The sequence below is a fragment of the Macaca mulatta genome, chromosome 20 (assembly GCF_049350105.2).
Source record: "Macaca mulatta isolate MMU2019108-1 chromosome 20, T2T-MMU8v2.0, whole genome shotgun sequence".
Taxonomy (NCBI): Eukaryota; Metazoa; Chordata; class Mammalia; order Primates; family Cercopithecidae; genus Macaca; species Macaca mulatta.
Window position 1 is genome coordinate 48,726,236 of NC_133425.1, and position 18,326 is coordinate 48,744,561.

Here is an 18,326-nt window from a genome sequence, read left to right on the forward strand (position 1 = left end):
TTATAACTGCCTACAGTGGATGTTCTGAAAGTTAATTTATAATAATAAAGTCACTTTATAGAACCTGAATAGAAAGTGGAAAAACTATCCTGAATCTCCCAACTTCTCCCTGTCACTTGTTTTTTCCTATTTGACTGCTAATGTAGATCCAGTCTTTATGGACTAAGATCATATTTGGCCTCTTGTACTTCCTCTACACCTAGAGCAAAGTTGCCCATTTACAATCCTGGGTTCCAAATGGCACAGTCCTGGGTTCCAAATGGCACAAAATGGATGTGGATAGAATACAAATGTCAACAAGGGGCATAACATCAGTGCCCCTATATATTTTAAAGCCACATTTTATGATTTAATTTGTCTGAAGATAATGGAAAAGTGATTAGTAATTTGGGAGAAAAACTAGATTCTATAGAATATCTGGAGTCAAGATTTATCATAAAAAGTTTAGGTTTAGTAGGAACTCAGGATAAAATATGAAGCCCTTATGTGATCTCTGATGTCTCCACTTTTAACATGTATGCATATTAATTAGTTTGTCCTTCATTTAAATAAAATTTAGATATCCAGAGTTATTTACCTTGGGTGGTTCCCGCCCCCCCAAAAATGACCCAGCTTAGAAAGAAATCATAGATGGCACAAACAAATGGAAACACATCCCATGTTCATGGATGGGAAGAATTAATATTGTGAAAATGACCACACTGCCAAAAGCATTCTACAAATTCAATGCAATCCCCATCAAAATACCACCATCATTCTTCACAGGTTTAGAAAATACAATTCTAAAATTCATATAGAACCAAAAAAGAACTCGCATAGCCAAAGCAAGACTAAGCCAAAAGAACAAATCTAAAGGCATCACACTACCTGACTTCAAACTATACTATAAGGCCATAGTCATCAAAATAGCGTGGTACTGGTATAAAAATAGACACATAGACCAATGGAACAGAATAGAGAACACAGAAATAAACCCAAGTACTTACAGCCAACTGATCTTCCACAAAGCAAACAAAAACAAAGTGGGGAAAGGACACCCTATTCAACAAATGGTACTGGGATAATTGGCAAGCCACATGTAGGAGAATGAAACTAGATCCTCTTCTCTCACCTTATACAAAAATAACTCAAGATGCATTAAGGACTTAAACCTAAGACCTGAAACTATAAAAATTCTAGAAAATAACATTGGAAAAACCCTTCTAGACACTGGCTTAGGCAAGGATTTCATGACCAAGAACCCAAAAGCAGTTGCAGTTAAAACGAAGATAAATAGCTGGGACTTAATTAAACTAAGGAGCTTTTGCGTGGCAAAAGGAACAGTCAGCAGAGTAAACAGACAACCCACAGAGTGGGAGAAAATCTTCACAATCTATACAACTGACAGAGGACTAGTATCCAGAATCAGAATCTACACAACAAACTCAAATCAGGAAAAAAAAAAAAAAAAAAATTCCATCAAAAAGTGGGCTAATTCTCAAAAGAAGATATACAAATGGCCAACAAACATGTGGATGCAGTGAACAGGGAACATGTCTACACTTCTGGTGGGAATATAAACTAGTACAGCCACTATGGAAAAACAGTATGGAGATTCCTTAAAGAACTAAAAGTAGAACTACTATTTGATCCAGCAATCTTACTACTGGGTATCTACTAAGAGGAAAATAAGTCATTTGAAAAAGATATTTGGACACACATGTTTATAGTGGCACAATTTATATATATATATATAATGTATATGTTATATATGATAGAATACTGCACAGCCATGAAAAACAATGAATTAACAGCATTTGCAGTGACCTGGATGATGTTGGAGACTATTATTCTAAGTGAAGTAACTCAGGAATGGAAAACCAAACATCATGTGTTCTCACTCGTAAGTGGGAGCTAAGCTATGAGGACACAAAGCATAAGAATGGTACGATGGACTTTGGGGACTTGGGGAGAAGAGTGGGAGGTGGGCAAGGGATAAATTACTACAAATATGTGCAGTGTATACTGCTCAGGTGATGGTTGCACCAAAATCTCACAAATTACTACTAAAGAACTTACTCATGTAACCAAATACCACCTGTACCCCAATAACTTACAGAAAAAAATTACCCAGCTTAAATAAAATACAATGAAAAGATTGTTGATAATGTAACTGAAAAAAATATAGAAATTTAGGGTTAGACTTTAAAACTTGAGTGGCAGCTCACACCTGTAATCCCAGTACTTTGAGAGGCCAAAGGGGTAGGATCTCTTGAGCCCAGGAGTTCTATTGGGCAACATAGCAAGTCCTCATGTCTAAAAAAAAACAACAAAAAACTTGAGTTGCCATCAACTGTAAAACCTGTTCATAGGTTTTGTGTCCCTGCTTAAAAGTATATTGACTACACTTCCATTAAAATATAATAAGGCTGGGTGCAGTGGCTCATGCCTGTAATCCCAACCCTTTGGGAAGTCGAGATGGGTGGATCACTTGAGGTCAGGAGTTCGAGACCAGCCTGGCCAACATGGTGAAACCCTGTCTCTACTAAAAATACAAAAATTAGCCACGTGTGGTGGCAGGTGCCTGTAATCCCAGCTACTTGGAAGGCTGAGGCGGGAGAATCACTTGAACCCAGGAGGCGGAGGTTGCAGTGAGCCAAGATCGCACCACTACACTCCAGCTGGGGCGACAGAGCAAGACTCCGTCAAAAAAAAGAAAAAAAAAAAAGTAGTCCTTTGTGAATTTATATTCTTTGATATTTAAGCTTATAAAGCTAAATTTTAACTTATTCCTGATTGTGGGATTATTTCTTACTGTGGTAAGCTCTTCCTTAATTTCTAGAAAAAGATTAATTCAATAAAAATGGTCTAAGAATTCTTACATGTGTTTATAGACCACACATATAGTTTACTATTAAATGCCTTTTGAGAAAATAAATATGTAACTTTTCATTTTTATAGGCTCAAGCTCGTTGCCACAGAATTGGTCAGAACAAAGCAGTTAAAGTCTACAGACTGGTAACTCGTAACTCATATGAGAGAGAGATGTTTGACCGAGCCAGTTTGAAACTGGGCCTAGATAAAGCTGTGTTACAGAGCATGAGTGGAAGAGAAAGTAATGTTGGTGGTGTATGTATATTTTCTTTTTTACTTGAGGTTTTTGTGTGTTTTTGCATTTAATTTTACCTCCAATAGTGTGTCATTTAGTTTTGGTCCATGCAGAATACTAAACACATTTGTTTTATGCAGGGGGACATTTTCAGGACAGAGCTATGTTTAGTTAATACTTTTGAATCCTTTTCTTTCTGTATAGCTCCAGAGCTTATGAATTCTAAATGTATTTTCAAGATAGAAATTCTTTGCTTTCTTTTTAGGACATTTATATGATGGCATAGCAAAATAGAATTTGTGTTTATATAAACAGTTTTCAAATTTTTTTTAGTTTCACAACTATTAGCATTGGCTTTGTCTTGTTACAAATGATGACATTTTGGCTTTTTTTTCCCTCAAGGTTCTTGTCTAATATCTATCAATAATAGGATCCTAGTACTGGGCTGGGCACATGGCTCATACCTGTAATCTCAGCATTTTAGAAGGCTGAGGTAGGAGGATTGCTTGAGCCTAGGAGTTTGAGACAAGCCTGGGCAACATGGCAAGACCCTGTTTCTATAAAAAATAAAAATTAGCTGGGCATAATGGTGCATGCCTGTGGTCCACATTACTTGGGAAGCTGAGGCGGGAGACTCACTTGAGCCCAGGAGGTCAACTGCAGTGAGCTGTATTTATACCACTGTGCTCTAGCATAGATAACAGAGCAAGACCCTGTCTCAAAAAGAAAAAAAAATAAAGAATCCTAGTATTTAAAAGAACCTTGAAAGATGTTACCCGACCCTTAGGCCTTGTTTTAACCAAAGCCATTCTAGGCAGATGGGTAATTCTTATTTTAAGAGAGCAAAGAAGAGTCAACAACTTCAAGATATTATTTCTGTGAATTCTCTCTCATGTGCATCCCAAACCCAAATGCAGTTTAAGCATGCCTCTTGTGTTCTTTGACATCCTTTAGGGATACTTTCTCATTTTATGAACTTTAAAAAAAACTATTTTTATGGAAGTTAATTTCTCCTTAGATTCAGCAGCTTTCCAAAAAGGAAATAGAAGATCTGCTTCGAAGAGGTGCTTATGGTGCCATTATGGAGGAAGAAGATGAAGGCTCTAAATTCTGTGAAGAGGATATCGATCAGATTTTACTACGTCGTACAAAAACCATTACAATTGAATCAGAAGGACGTGGGTCAACATTTGCCAAGGTAACAGTTAGTGCAATTTTATTAACATAGCAGTGATGTTCTTATCCTAACTACTGAAAAAGTTTATCTCTTACACCAAATGTTTAAACATACTGAATTAGCCAAAAAGCAGTAGGTAATGTATTTTCCTTCATTTTTTTCTGATCCCTTATGTTAATTTCACATGAACTCTTCTGATCCTTGTGAAATATAATAAATGTAATAACTAGAAATAGTTCTAAATATTAGAGTAGAACATATGAAATCAAATTTAGAAACTAAACATCTGTATACCAAAGGCAGAACAAAATATAAGTAATGTAAGAGGTTAAATCATCTTACATCAACTTTCATAATTTAAAGAACCTAAAGGAGAGAAAGAATTTCCAATTTCATTTTAAATACTTACATCTGGCCGGGTGGGGTGGTTCACATCTGTAATCCCAGCACTTTGGGAGGCCGAGGCAGGTGGATACGTGGTGTCAGGAGTATCTAAGTCTTAAGGGGTAAGATGAAATTTGTATTTTGGAAGGAAACATTAATAGCTGTTAGGTGAAAATATTTGTAAAGTTTACTAATTGCCTTTCTATTCCTTTTTTCTTTATTATTATTATTATTATTTTTTTTTTTTGAGACAGAGTCTCATTCCGTCGCCCAGGCTGAAGTGCAGTGGCACGATCTCGGCTCACTGCAACCTCCGCCACCATGCCTGGGTAATTTTTGTAATTTTAATAGAGACAGGGTTTTGCCACGTTAGCCAGTCTGGTCTCGAACTTCTGACCTCGGGTGATCCACCCGCCTTGGCCTCCCAAAGTGCTGAGATTACAGGCATGAACCACCACACCCAGCCATATCCCATTTTTCTTTCTTTCTCTCTCCTTTTTTTCCCCAAACCAAGACGTGGTGAACTTCTCTCTTCCATTCATCTGAATAGTTTATTATTGCAGTATTCTGTCTCACCTGCACAAATTGCAGAACACTACATACAAGTTTTCTCTTTTCCGTTGAACTTCCTTTCTACATTTCCCTTCTTCTCCATTCCCCTCTCCGCTTTCAATCCAGAAGTCTTTCTTTATCTTTATGGGTAATATTGTGGTATAGCAGGAAGTATAGGTGCTGTACCAAAAGTAATGATAACAGCCTTCAAATGGAAACTCGCTTGCGTTCATTTAGCGGACTAATAAATTCTTGTGTCAGGTATTTTGCTAAATGCCAGGTATACTATAATGAAAGGATTATAGTTGCTGGAAAAAAAAAATAAAGTAGGAGATGACTAATTCTGTATGTTCTGAATAAAGAAAGCCTTTGCAAAGAAAAGAACATTCAACCTAAGTCTTGAGGGAATTGCGAATTTCATTGTTTTACAAAGAGAAAGAAAAAGCCAGCTAAATGAGTCATATGTTGCTAAACTACAAGGAATATTTCAGGAATGTGACATAGGCATGTATGGATACAAGAGATGAATTACGTGGAGATGAAACGGTGAAGGAGTTAGGGAAGTTGAACCCCAATTGTGAAGGGCTTTATGTCCCATTTTGAGGAATTTGAAATTGATCCTAAGGCAGTTAAGCTTTTCAAGTCCTTCAAGCAGAAATTGGACATAATGCAATCTGGTTTAGAAATTTAACTCTAGCAGCAGCATGGAGAACAAGTTGGAAAGGGGAAAGACTAGAAACAAGATTATTTAAGGGGCTTATGTAGGAAATAATGATGGGTGAACCAGGGTCATGGAGACCTACTTGAATCAATAGGAGTTGATGACCAGTTAGAAATTTTTAGAAGGAAGAGTCAGAAATGACTTGAAGACTTTTTGCTTAAGTAGCTAGGAGGGTCATGGTTGTCTTTAAGATAGAGAAGGACATTCATATGGGGAAAAGAAAGTATTGAAGCTGTTGTATTTATTACATTTACAGGATCCAAATGGAGGTGTCTAGGAGAGTTGCCTGGGACACGGATACAGATTTGGAAATTAGTAGAGAATAAATCAGAAAAAAGTAGTTCCTTTTGTTTCCAAAAGGAACATTGCAGAAGTAAAGTATAAGACTGAGAACTAAAACTGGTCATGATTGAGTAGATGTACCCCGGCTCTTTTTTTCCTGGGAAATCTTACTTAGTTTTGATTCTGTTGTTCTGTACTCTTTGTACAGAGATATTTTTCCTTGTATCTGAAATCTAATTAATATCAAAAGGTATTGGTCATGGTTTTTGTCCTTGTTGATTAGGCCAAACATAAAGATACTGTCCTTAAAGTTGTTGTTGTTTTGTTTTGTTTTTAATTAATGAAGGCATATGCAAAGCATTTATTAAGCACATGTGATTCTTGGCTTCCTCATTTAACATGTTAATGATAATGATCGTGGAAAGTCAGAAAAACAGGGTTTGAATTCTGACTCAATAAGCTGAGTGACCTTGAACAGTTAACCTCTTTGAGTCTTTAAAGAGGAGGTTGTAATAATCGTACTTGGCCTTTCCCACTTTATTATACAGTGCTATCTAACTTTTATTTTACTTAGAGAATTCAAGTATACTCTTAATGCTTTGAGAATTGAGAAATGCTTAAACATTTAAATATCTCCTTTAAATCCTCACACCAGAAAGTAACTATCACATTTGAGAGCTGACAAGGTACCACAATGCTGAGGAGAGTTGAGAGTTTGCTCTAGTTGTTTTATAATTTGTTCATTTACCAAATAATTTGTTCATTCCCATAGTTGTATGGGAATGCTATTAGATACTGGACATTTGCCAAAATGGAATATGATGTAAAGTTAGTAGTATATTACACTTTTTCCTGGGATCCAAAGACTTCAGCTCTGCCCAACTATTTTCAACAATTTGAAGAAATAACATAATTCCATTCTGTATTTCTTTGCATTATCAAATAGTGTTTAATAAGGAGCTACATATATAGATCAGGGTCCTTATGAGACTTAGTACATATCCATCAAATAGAACTCATTATTGATAACTTCATTTTCGAGTGATGATATCCCCTAAAACTTGTTTTGAGAGATTTTTATAAGGGCAGCCAGGTGGGTCCTAGAAACAGAAACATTTTTAGTCTGATTTTTAAAAATTTGATAGAGAACAAAATACTTTGAATTGCTTAATTTACGAAGGAATGAAAACCATCTAAACTGTGCTGCAGGTGGACTGCTTATTTGTAAGGGCTTTTAGTTGGCACCTTCTGCCTTTCTACCACTGCCTGTCATAAGAAGATGGATTTTGCAATTTAAAAATCTTCTCTTGCAAATAATACAGAGGTTTAATGGTGGAAGGAATGCATTTTAAGAAGAAAAATTTAGGGGGGACTAGGATATTACGATTTAGCATTTGTAAGGAGTAGCATCTTATTTCGGTAGGTATAATCGCTTGTCACAATCCTTGAGAATCATATAAGTCATCTTGTAAATAGGTTACATGTCAGTTAGCAAAAGCCTGTTGGATTATTTAGAAATTTAAAATTGTTTTATTTGTAAATTAAATTCATCATTTGTCTTATAATGAATGTAACAAAAGCTATTTAATTCTGAAATTTAATTTCTTCCAGGTACATTTTTAAAATTATCGATAGTTATATGATAGCAGAATAAAAATTATTATATACTGTAGCATATAATTTTTTTTAGGTAATCAACCAAAAAAGTAACACACTTTAAAATCTGATTGTGTCCTTTCAATTACTTCATGTTTAATGGTTCCTCATGGTTTTTGGTTTTTTGTTGTTGGGTTTTTTTTTGTTTTTGTTTTTGTTTTGAGACAGATCTCACTCTGTCACTCAAGCTGGAGTACAGTGGTGCAATCAACGATTCACTACAGCCTTGATTTCCTGGGCTCAAGTGATCCTCCTGCCTCAGCCTCCCATGTTGCTGGGACCACAGGCACATGGGCACATGCCACCATGCCCAGTTAATTTTTTGATTATTTAATAGAGATGGGAGTCTACTTTGTTGCCCAGGCTGGTCTCAAACTCCTGAGCTCAAGCAGTCCTCCCACCTTACCCTCCCAAAGTGTTGGGATTACAGGCATGAACCACTATGCCCAGCCTTCTTTTCATGTTAAATGTTCTACAGTTCATGTAAAGCAAATACTCATTTACCAGATTGGTTAAATCTCAAGAGGCATGTATCACTGAAGCTGTAGAACAAAATAAAACCCTATGAACTTCATTCAGTAAACTTTTCACTATTCCTGAAAATTGATATGTTTATAACAATGAAGATATTCAAGTATCATATATCCTCAGTTGTGAGAAATTTGTTCTGAAATAGTTAAGGAATTACTTGCATGTAGTTAGATGTCTGTTCCTCATACTCATTTATACCAGTTTGATGAATTGTCATAACATATTTATTTTATATAGCTGATGATAGCTGTGTTGTTTTATCAAACTAGTCTTTGTTCCTTCAAGTTGGATATGAAGGTCAGGACTGGTGGCACACGCCTGTAATTCTAACACTTCGGAAGGCCAACACAGGAAGATCACTTGAGGCTGGAAGTTCGAGACCAGCCTAGGCAGCAAAGTGAAACTCCATCTCTACAAAAAATTTAAAAATCAGCCAGGCAAGCTGGCGTGAGAGGCTGAGATGGGAGGATTGTTTGAGCCCAAGAGCTAGAGGCTGCAATAAGCCATGATCATACAGCTGCACTCCAGTCTGGGCAACAGAGTGAGATCTTTTCTCTTATAAAAAAAAAAAAAAAGTTGAATATGAGTTTTTATAATATGTGGTTTCTCATTAAGAGTGTCTCATACTATTTTCTGTTGCCACTGTAACAAATTATCACAAAGCCCACAAGGTTCATGGCTTAAGACAACACAAACTTTTTCTTTTATAGTTCTAGATGTCAGAAGTCTAACATGAGTCTTACAGGGATAAAATCAAGGTGTCAGTAGGGCTAGTTCATTCTGGAAGCTTTAGAGGAGGATCTGTTTCTTATCTCTTCCACTTCCTAAGACTGCCTGCATTCCTTGGCTTATGGCCACAGTACTCCCATCTCTGCTTCTGTTGTGTCATATCCTTTTTCTATTCTAGAGTCAAATCTCCCACTGTCTCACTCTTGTAAGAATATTTATAATTACATTTAGGGCCTACTTGGATAATACAAGCTATCTCTCTGTTTCAAGTTCCTTAACTTAATCATATCTGCAAAGTCCCTTTTGCATATAAGACAAAACTCACAAGGTTCTAGGGATTAGGATGAGGTATCTTTAGGGACCATTATTCAGTTTATCACATTCATCAGTTCAAAAAAATACAAAATTAGTTTTTCAGTAGTTTTATAATATTAAAGCTATAGTTTAGAGAAAGCAAAAAAAAAAAGGAATTTAAATTCATTAAAACATTTGTTCCCATCATTTCTGTTTAATAAATATGCCAGCAAAATGCATATTTTGAAACACAGTATTTAACATTTGCTTTATTTTATGTAAGCATCTTAAAAGCCAAACCTCAAAAGAATACTAGTTGGAATGAATGAATACATTTATTACTTGGTAAGCAATAACATGAACAGAATCTGAAGTTCAGCAAGAGGCATTTAGCCTTTTAATTTTTGGTGTTTTAGACTTTTTTTTTTTTTTTTTTTTTTGAGACAGATTCTTGTTTTCTCACCAGCCTGGAGTGCAGTGGTGCAATCATGGCCCAGTGTAGCTTGACCTCTCAACCTCCTGGGGTCAAGTGACCCACCCACCTCAGCCTCCCAAGTAGCTGGGACTACAGGTGTGCACCACCACACCAGGCTAACTTTAAAAGAAATTATTACAGAGATGGAGTCTCACTATGTTGCCCAGGCTGGTCTCGAACTCGTGGGCTCAAGTGATCCTCCTGCCTTGGCCTCCCAAAGTGTTGGGATTTACAGGTGTGAACCACCATGCCTGCCCTGGATGTTTTATAAAGTTTAAGCGACAAATACAAACAGTATTCAACAGTTATCAACTTCTGCTAAACTTGTTTCATCACCACCTCCCACTTTTTCATATTGTTTTGAAGCAAATCCCACATATCACCACCTTTACATGTTTCCATATGTATCATTAAAAATAAAGACTTTTAAAACATAACTACAATACTATTACCACATTTAAAAATAAAATAAAACATAATTCCTTGGTATTAATTACCTAGTGCTTAAACTGACAGTTATCTTGAATGTCAAAAAATGGCTTGTTTGCTTTTAACACTTTTATCTTTTTAATGTGGGATTTTTCTGGGTCTTTTAAATTTTATCAAGACTTTTTTTTAATTAAGATTTTTACCTTTTGTTTGTATCTCCGATAATTGGGCATTATCTTAAAACCATTTACCTCTATTCTCCTTTGAAAATCATTTTATGCGACCATATTCTTCTATTTATTTTTATAAAAATTGGCATGCATTTTTCAGGCCCTTAACACATTGTGTATGTCCAATGCTTCTTTCACTTTTATAAAGCACTTTGATGACATTTTTTGATGAGGCCTATTTACAGTGATTTAAGTTGTAAATAATGGTTATTAGACCACAAGTTACAGAGTTGAAGTGTTATCTTTAAAGTTTCTTCCAACTAAAAGATTTTATAATTTCCACAGTATTTATGAAAATAAATCACTTGTATTTTCTTCTTTTGCTCCTCAATATTTTCTTAAATTTTTACAATAGTTAATGCAATGTTTCTGTGGTAGAGTTTTTCTTTTTTGTGTGTTTTTAGGAAAAGAGTTTTTAAAATGACAATGATTTATTTTCCTTCATTTCCCATATCCTGTGTTATATTTCCTTTAGGAGATATATCTATCTGAAAATGTGATGAAAATAAACTAGAAATAGACCCGAAAATTAACTCTGTAGTGCAGGCAGATTTGGAAATTCTTGTTCTCTAACCTAATTTCTTAATGATCTTGTAGTGTTTTTAGAAACCATACCTCCATTCTGTGTAGCCTCCTTACCAAAAAGATTCAATCCTTACTTACCAAAAGTATAAGAGTTAACCAACAGTAATAATTTAATTCTGCTCCTAAACTTCAGCCTGTTTGCATTAAGCCTTTACCTTAAGCAGACGCAGTGCTATGTTTCAGACCACTGAATTTGAAACACCCTTTGATGTATGAGTATGTGGAATCCAAATTCTATCCATAGTAAATGTGAGGAGATAATGTTTTAAGTGTACTTGTGATAGATTTTTTCCTCTACAACTGCCATTATGTATTTCAGGCGAGTTTTGTGGCATCTGGAAACCGGACAGATATTTCTTTAGATGATCCCAACTTCTGGCAAAAATGGGCTAAAAAGGCAGAAATAGATATAGAGGCCATCAGTGGCAGAGTAAGTATTTTTATCCCTCTAAAATAAACTTGCTTTTGGGATACTTTGGCAATAGTATTGTAATATTTTAAGGTGTTCAATTATGCAGTTACTAAAATAAATTTCTGCATATATAAATTGAAGTAGGGTAGCAGAATGAACTGAGTGAGGTACTCCTTCAATTTAATATCTGTTATCTCCCATGATGGGTTATCCTACAGGGAAAGTTTAACTTTTGGATATAATTTACATTCTTAAAATTATAATATGTTTTAAAAATTTTTTTAATGTCTTCAAATCATGGGTTACATTTATTTTCTCTTTAATGTTTTCTTAGTGTCAGAACCCATTCATGATGATCTAGTAAAATGTAAATAAAAGGAGAAAAAAAGAGTCAAGAAAGTGGCATTTTTAAAACTGTCTTACGACTTCTCTTGAGCTAAGAAAAAGCCAAAATGCTAAAATTGACTTTATGGAACTGATAATAGTAGCATAACTGCTTATTTACTAAGACACACTTGTCTAATAATTGCATAGAAATCAATGTTTTTGAGTCTTACCAGTTATCAAAATAACAGATGATTAAAGGAATTTTATATTAAGCACTGATGCATTGGATCTTTTTTGATAGGTAGCCTTTTAAAATGTAAATCTTTACAATTAGGAGTAACACCACTACCATGCATAATTATTATTGTTGAATGCATTTTGGAAATATATGTAATTCTGTGTGAAACAAGTAACCATGAAAAGGTAATTAAAAAAAATATTATTGGCATATAGCATGTTCATATGCCTAAACAAGTAGTGGGGTCTGTAAAACACTGTAAAAGTTCATAAGTGAGTTTAGTGAATTAACTAGATAGAAGATAAATATGCCATTGAGCCTTCCTAAATATCAGTACTAACAGAAGTAGAAAAATATAATGCAATAGGATATCTACTTCACAGTAGAAAAAAAAAGATATAGAACACTTAAGAATATACCTAAAGAAAGCTGCGTTTGATTTCTGTAAAGTGAAATTTGGTTGGGAGATGTGTCTATTGGGAATATTTTAAGCATTTTAACAGTTCGTTTGTAAACATAGAAATTGTAATGTATAGATGTAATGCAATGCAAATCAGAATGTTAAACAATTTTTTCTTATAACTAGACAAAATAATTTTAAATTTTTATTGGAAGAATATTTAATGCACTCTTAGGAATCTGTCCTACAGCAGTAAGCATACATGTACAATGATAATATAGTACAATGATATTCATTGCAACATTTTTTGTTATAGCAAAAATTTAGAAACTAAATTTTCTATACGGGAGCAATGGTACATTCATACTGTCTAATGCAATAATTAAAAATAATTTTAAAATAATAAGAATGGACATTCTTATGCACCATCTACTGTGGACTAACAGCTCCAAGACAGAGAAAGAGAGAGATGCAGAATGATACTTACGATATGATCTCTATTTGTGATTTTTCAGCAGTATATATTGGTAATTACATCCTGGTGGGTCAGAAAGTAGTAAACAAATATATAAGATAATTTAAGGAGTGAGGAAAATAAAGCAGTAAGATGGTAGAGAATGCTGGAGAGGTAGAATTACACTAGGTAAAGTGATGAAGGGAGGTCACTGCAAAAGGATTATCTGCACTGAAACTTGAGTGATGAGAAAGAGCCAATACACTGTAATGTCAGGAAAAGCTTTGAGGCAGAGGGAATGGCAATGAGACACTGGTGGAAAGAAGCTTGTGTATTCTAGAAGCAGAAATACATTATGGCAGAATGTGAAGAGTTAGTGAGCATGGTGGTAATAGGTGAGGTCAGAGACTGAAGACATGGGCCAAATCAACAGGGCTTTGTAGATTATTTTAAGGAGTTAAGGATTTTGTAAATAAACTTATGTAAGCATATAGTCATTTAATACTTGTGCAAAAACATTTTAAAGTTTATACTTTTGTAAAAAATTAAAGACTTTTCTGAAAATGTACAATAAAGACTAAAATTACTGTATGTTAAAGTATCTAAATATATTAATACAACTGGGCACAGTGGCTCATTCCTGTATAATCCCAGTACTTCAGGAGGCTGAGGCAGGAGGATTGCTTGAAGCTAGGAGTTTGATATCAGCCTAGGCAACATAGCGAGAGACCCTGTTCTCTACAAAAAAAATTTAAAATTAGCTAAGCGTGGTTGTGCATGTCTGTAATCCTAGCTATGAAGGAGCCTGGGGTGTGAGGATAGCTTGACCCCAAGAGTTTGAGGCTGCAGTGAGCTTTGATTGTGCCATTGCACTCCAGCCTGAGTGACATCAAGAACCTGTCTTTAAAAAAAAATTTTTTTAAATAAAATATATTAATATAAAACAATAGTTTAAAAAGTATGGTACTGACAAAGATACAAAGCAAAGAATAAGATAACAGAAAAAGATCAAAGTATAAGTTTATGAAATATACAAATAGTGCTAAAGAAAGATGATTTAATAAGTGGTGATTAGGATATTGTATTGGCATTTGGGAGGAGCATTATAATCCTATGCTCTGTACCAAGTAAACTCTAATTTGTGATAAAAAGTTTTTAAGTGTTTTTTTAATCAAAACATGAAAAATAGAAGTTAGATTTCTTTTCACAGATATTTGGGTGGGAAAACATTCTAAATTTGAAATTATAAAGGAAGTGATTGGTATATGTATACAAGACAGAATTATGTAATGGAAAAATGAAAGTGCAGTCAGACTGGCGACACTATTTGTAGCAGACATGTATACGAAAGTTAATGTTTCTGTTATATAAAAGCTAATATAAGTTGATAAAAAATGTATCAAATCTCAAAAGATTTGGGGATAAAGACATTTGAAAATTAAGAAAAAAATACAATTAGTTTTTTGTTTTTTTAAGGAAACTGGGAAGGGAAAAAAGAGGAAAAGGGATAACTCTTTCTTATGGAAGAATGCCATTTAGTAAATGTAGAAGGAATGCAGGAAATGAAAAATCACCATGAATCAACTATACTAATAATTGTAGCATATAAGATCCATCAGTGAATTCTAAAATTAGTGGGTAAAAGTTTGAGACCCAAGATATTTATGTGTCTTCAAAGTTTATCCTCCAAAATACTTATTAATTCCAAAAGGAAAACTAGTAACTTCACAGTGGAGAAACTTGGCAAAAGTTAACATCACCTATCATAGGACATCATATGCCCCCTTAAATATAATGTACTCCATACATATTATGGCATACCAGGACCTTTATGGTCTGGTCCTTGCCTTCTCTCCTACCATTTTTCCTCTTCTGCTCTAGGACATAAGCATTTCCTGAATATCTGATGCCATTTCAGGTCCCTTGCTCTTTCCTCTGCTTGTAATGCTATCTCTTCCCTGACTGCCTGGCAAACTACTTTTAATTCTTTAGTAAGTCTTTCTAGTATCACTACTTTGTGACATTTTCTCTGACTATGATACCTTTTGTATCATAAAAAATTTCATCCCAAATAGCATTTATTTAGTGACACATTTGTCTGTGTAACTAAAACTTTGGATTCCTTATGAGTAGAAACTGCCTTACTCATCATTATACCACAGCCCATAACATAGTGCCTAGCTTAGAGAAGTTTCTCAGTAAAAATAAAAAGTATGTTAACTTAAATTGTTTTGAATGAATTAAACTGAATTGAACGTACTGAGGATGATGCAATTAACTGCCTTGTGTTTTGTGTACTATTATAAGTCTTTTGAAAAGCACTGTAAAATGTTCATAACCTTTGACCAGTATTTCCATTTCTGGATACTTCCCTTCTTTTGAATTTGTCTTTAGAATAAACTTTGGCATTATTTATTTTAAAAATTAAGAACAATCTAAATTATGAATTAGGTAAAGAAAAATTAGAAGGCATAAATTCAGTTTAAAATATTTTTATTATTACAATGCTGTTATATTAATATGCAAAATATCAAGTTCTTTTTATCCTATGACTATAATGTCATAAAATTTTACATGTGTGGTAGCAAGAATTCTAAAGGAATATAAGAAATTCTAAGTTGACTGAATAGGTTGGTGAAATTGTTAGTAATTTCTTTTTGTCTGTGTTTCTGTAATTATTGTTTGTACAAGGTGAAAATGTAGAACACTGTTATAAGCAAAATCATAAAAATACCTTCAAGTAATAGCTGTTCTGTTTTACAGAACAGCTTGGTTATTGACACTCCAAGAATTAGGAAGCAAACAAGACCTTTTAGTGCCACAAAAGATGAATTGGCTGAATTATCTGAAGCTGAAAGTGAAGGAGATGAAAAGCCCAAACTCCGGAGACCCTGTGACCGTTCCAATGGCTATGGAAGAACCGAATGCTTTAGAGTTGAGAAAAACCTGCTAGTTTATGGGTAAAACATTGTTTTTAATGTTTGCTCTAAGTAGTCTGGTAGGTAATGTTACAGAAAATATATACTGGTTTTTACTATATTTTTTTTTATCTTCTTAGAATCATTAAAATTTACTTTTAAAGTACACTTTCTATTTTTAACATATATGTAATAGCAGAATGATGAAATTATCCTTAAGTATTTAAATTGTCAAAGTATCACTAAAGTCAAACGTCTTGTTCTTAAATTTGCACATCCCGTAATATGAATTAGATGTTATCCATTACTGAATAAAATATACTAGAAATTACTGTATCATTCCTCTACATTCTATGCATGGGTAGGGAAGACTTAATTAGCAAAAATGACAATTTTTTTTTTTTTAGTTTTTCGTGTCTTTATGAGTTATATTTTTCTCTAGAACTTCACTCAATATCAATGTAACTATACCCTTTTTAACCAGGTGGGGCCGATGGAGAGAGATTCTATCTCATGGCCGTTTCAAAAGGCAGCTAAATGAACACGATGTAGAGATAATTTGCCGAGCCCTCTTAGCATATTGCCTTGTTCACTACCGAGGAGATGAGAAGATTAAAGGTTTCATATGGGATCTCATTACTCCAACTGAAGATGGACAGACACGAGAGCTACAGAATCATCTAGGTAAGAACATTGTTTCATTTGCTTTTAAAATTTATTTTTAATTATATAAGCAATACTTAACATATTCTCCTATAAAGTATAGAAGCATTACAAATAATATTAAGGAACCTTAACCTTCACTCCCAATTCAAGTTCCAGCTTCAGAAAATGCCAATGTTATCAGTTTGGTGGATTTTACATTTTGTTATCAAATACGTATCTGTTTCGAATTGATGACCCAACTAAATGTCTTAGAGGTCTTTCCATCTATGCTCATATAGATCTATCTGATTTTTTAAGTTCTGCTTAGTATTCTGTAGTATGGATATTGCATAATTTATTTAATATCTCCTTTAATGATGGTTATTTAGGTAGTTTCAATTTTAGACAATTAAAAAACAAGTTTCAGAGAAGATCCATGTACCCTCCTCCTTGTGCATGAAAATAAATCTTCCACTAAAGTAGATATCAAAAATGGAATTTTTAGAGTATAGCTTATATGCATCTTTATTACCTAAAATGTGGTCTCTGGGTCAACAGCATCAGCATCTTCTGGAAGCTTCTTAGAAATGCAGAATCTTAGGCCTCAGATTTACTGATTAAGAATCTGCATTTTAACAAGATCCGTAGGAATTAGTGTACATATTAAAGTTTGAGAAACATTGATATGCATTTTAAATTTTCATAATACTTTTTAATTTTTGTTTATTATTTGAGACAGGGTTTTGCTCTGTCCCCCAGGCTAGAGTGATGCAAACATGGCTCAATGCAGCCTCGACCTTCTGGGCTCAAGCCATCCTTCTGCCTCAACCTCTTGAGTAGCTGGGACCACAGGCATGTAGCAGCACACCCGGCTTTTAAAAAATTTTTTATATTGTAGAGTCAGGTACTGGTATATATTCTGGTATATATATATTCAAGACCTGGTATATATATTCAAGACCAGGCTGGTCTTGAACTCCTGGGCTCAAGTAATCCTTCCGCCTCAGCCACCCGAAGTGCTGGGATCATAGACATGAGCCACCATGCCTGGCCTAAATTTTCATTATGCTTTAATTTGCTGTCCAAAATGGTTATGCCAATTTACAGTCCTATCAGAGATATATGCTCTGATATATACTTTTTTCTCCTCAGCCTTGCTAACAGAACATTCTTTTTTGTATAAAATAATTATTTTATAGCATAAAATTTTCAGTAAAAAATAAAAAGAATTACTATACCCTTAAATTTGTTACAGTGTTATTCTATTTAATCAAAAAATATCTATTGAATGCCTGGTGTGTGTCTTGTGCAAGATGTTGAAAAGATAAGAAGAAACAAGATAGACAAGATCCCTGAGCTCATGAACCTTACCTCCTAACCAGGTAGACATAGTAAGACTGTACATTAGTTACAGATTGTGGTAATTACTGTGAAGTAAATAAACTATTGAGATGGAAAACAACAGAAAGCACCCATTTTAGATAGGGTGGTCAGTGTAGGCCAATTTTTTTTTTTTTTTTTTTTTTTTTTTAGACGGAGTCTCGCTCTGTCGCCCAGGCTGGAGTACAGTGGCTGGATCTCAGCTCACTGCAAGCTCCGCCTCCCGGGTTTACGCCATTCTCCTGCCTCAGCCTCCCGAGTAGCTGGGACTACAGGCACCGGCCACCTCACCCGGCTAGTTTTTTGTATTTTTTTAGTAGAGACGGGGTTTCACTGTGTTAGCCAGGATGGTCTCGATCTCCTGACCTTGTGATCCGCCCGTCTCGGCCTCCCAAAGTGCTGGGATTACAGGCTTGAGC

General features: G+C 34.5%; 1 protein-coding gene across 20 annotated transcripts in view; it reads left to right on the top strand.

Annotated features, from left to right (window-relative positions):
- CHD9 (chromodomain helicase DNA binding protein 9) overlaps positions 1-18,326 on the top strand; it is a 275,857-nt gene that overhangs the window by 199,763 nt on the left and 57,768 nt on the right. For all 20 annotated transcript variants that reach the window (XM_015126131.3, XM_028840899.2, XM_077984746.1 and 17 more), the window contains 5 exons: positions 2,941-3,108; positions 4,107-4,286; positions 11,453-11,563; positions 15,728-15,924; positions 16,367-16,566. In XM_015126131.3, coding sequence (XP_014981617.2) covers positions 2,941-3,108; positions 4,107-4,286; positions 11,453-11,563; positions 15,728-15,924; positions 16,367-16,566 — 856 coding nt within the window. The remainder of the gene's footprint in view (positions 1-2,940; positions 3,109-4,106; positions 4,287-11,452; positions 11,564-15,727; positions 15,925-16,366; positions 16,567-18,326) is intronic.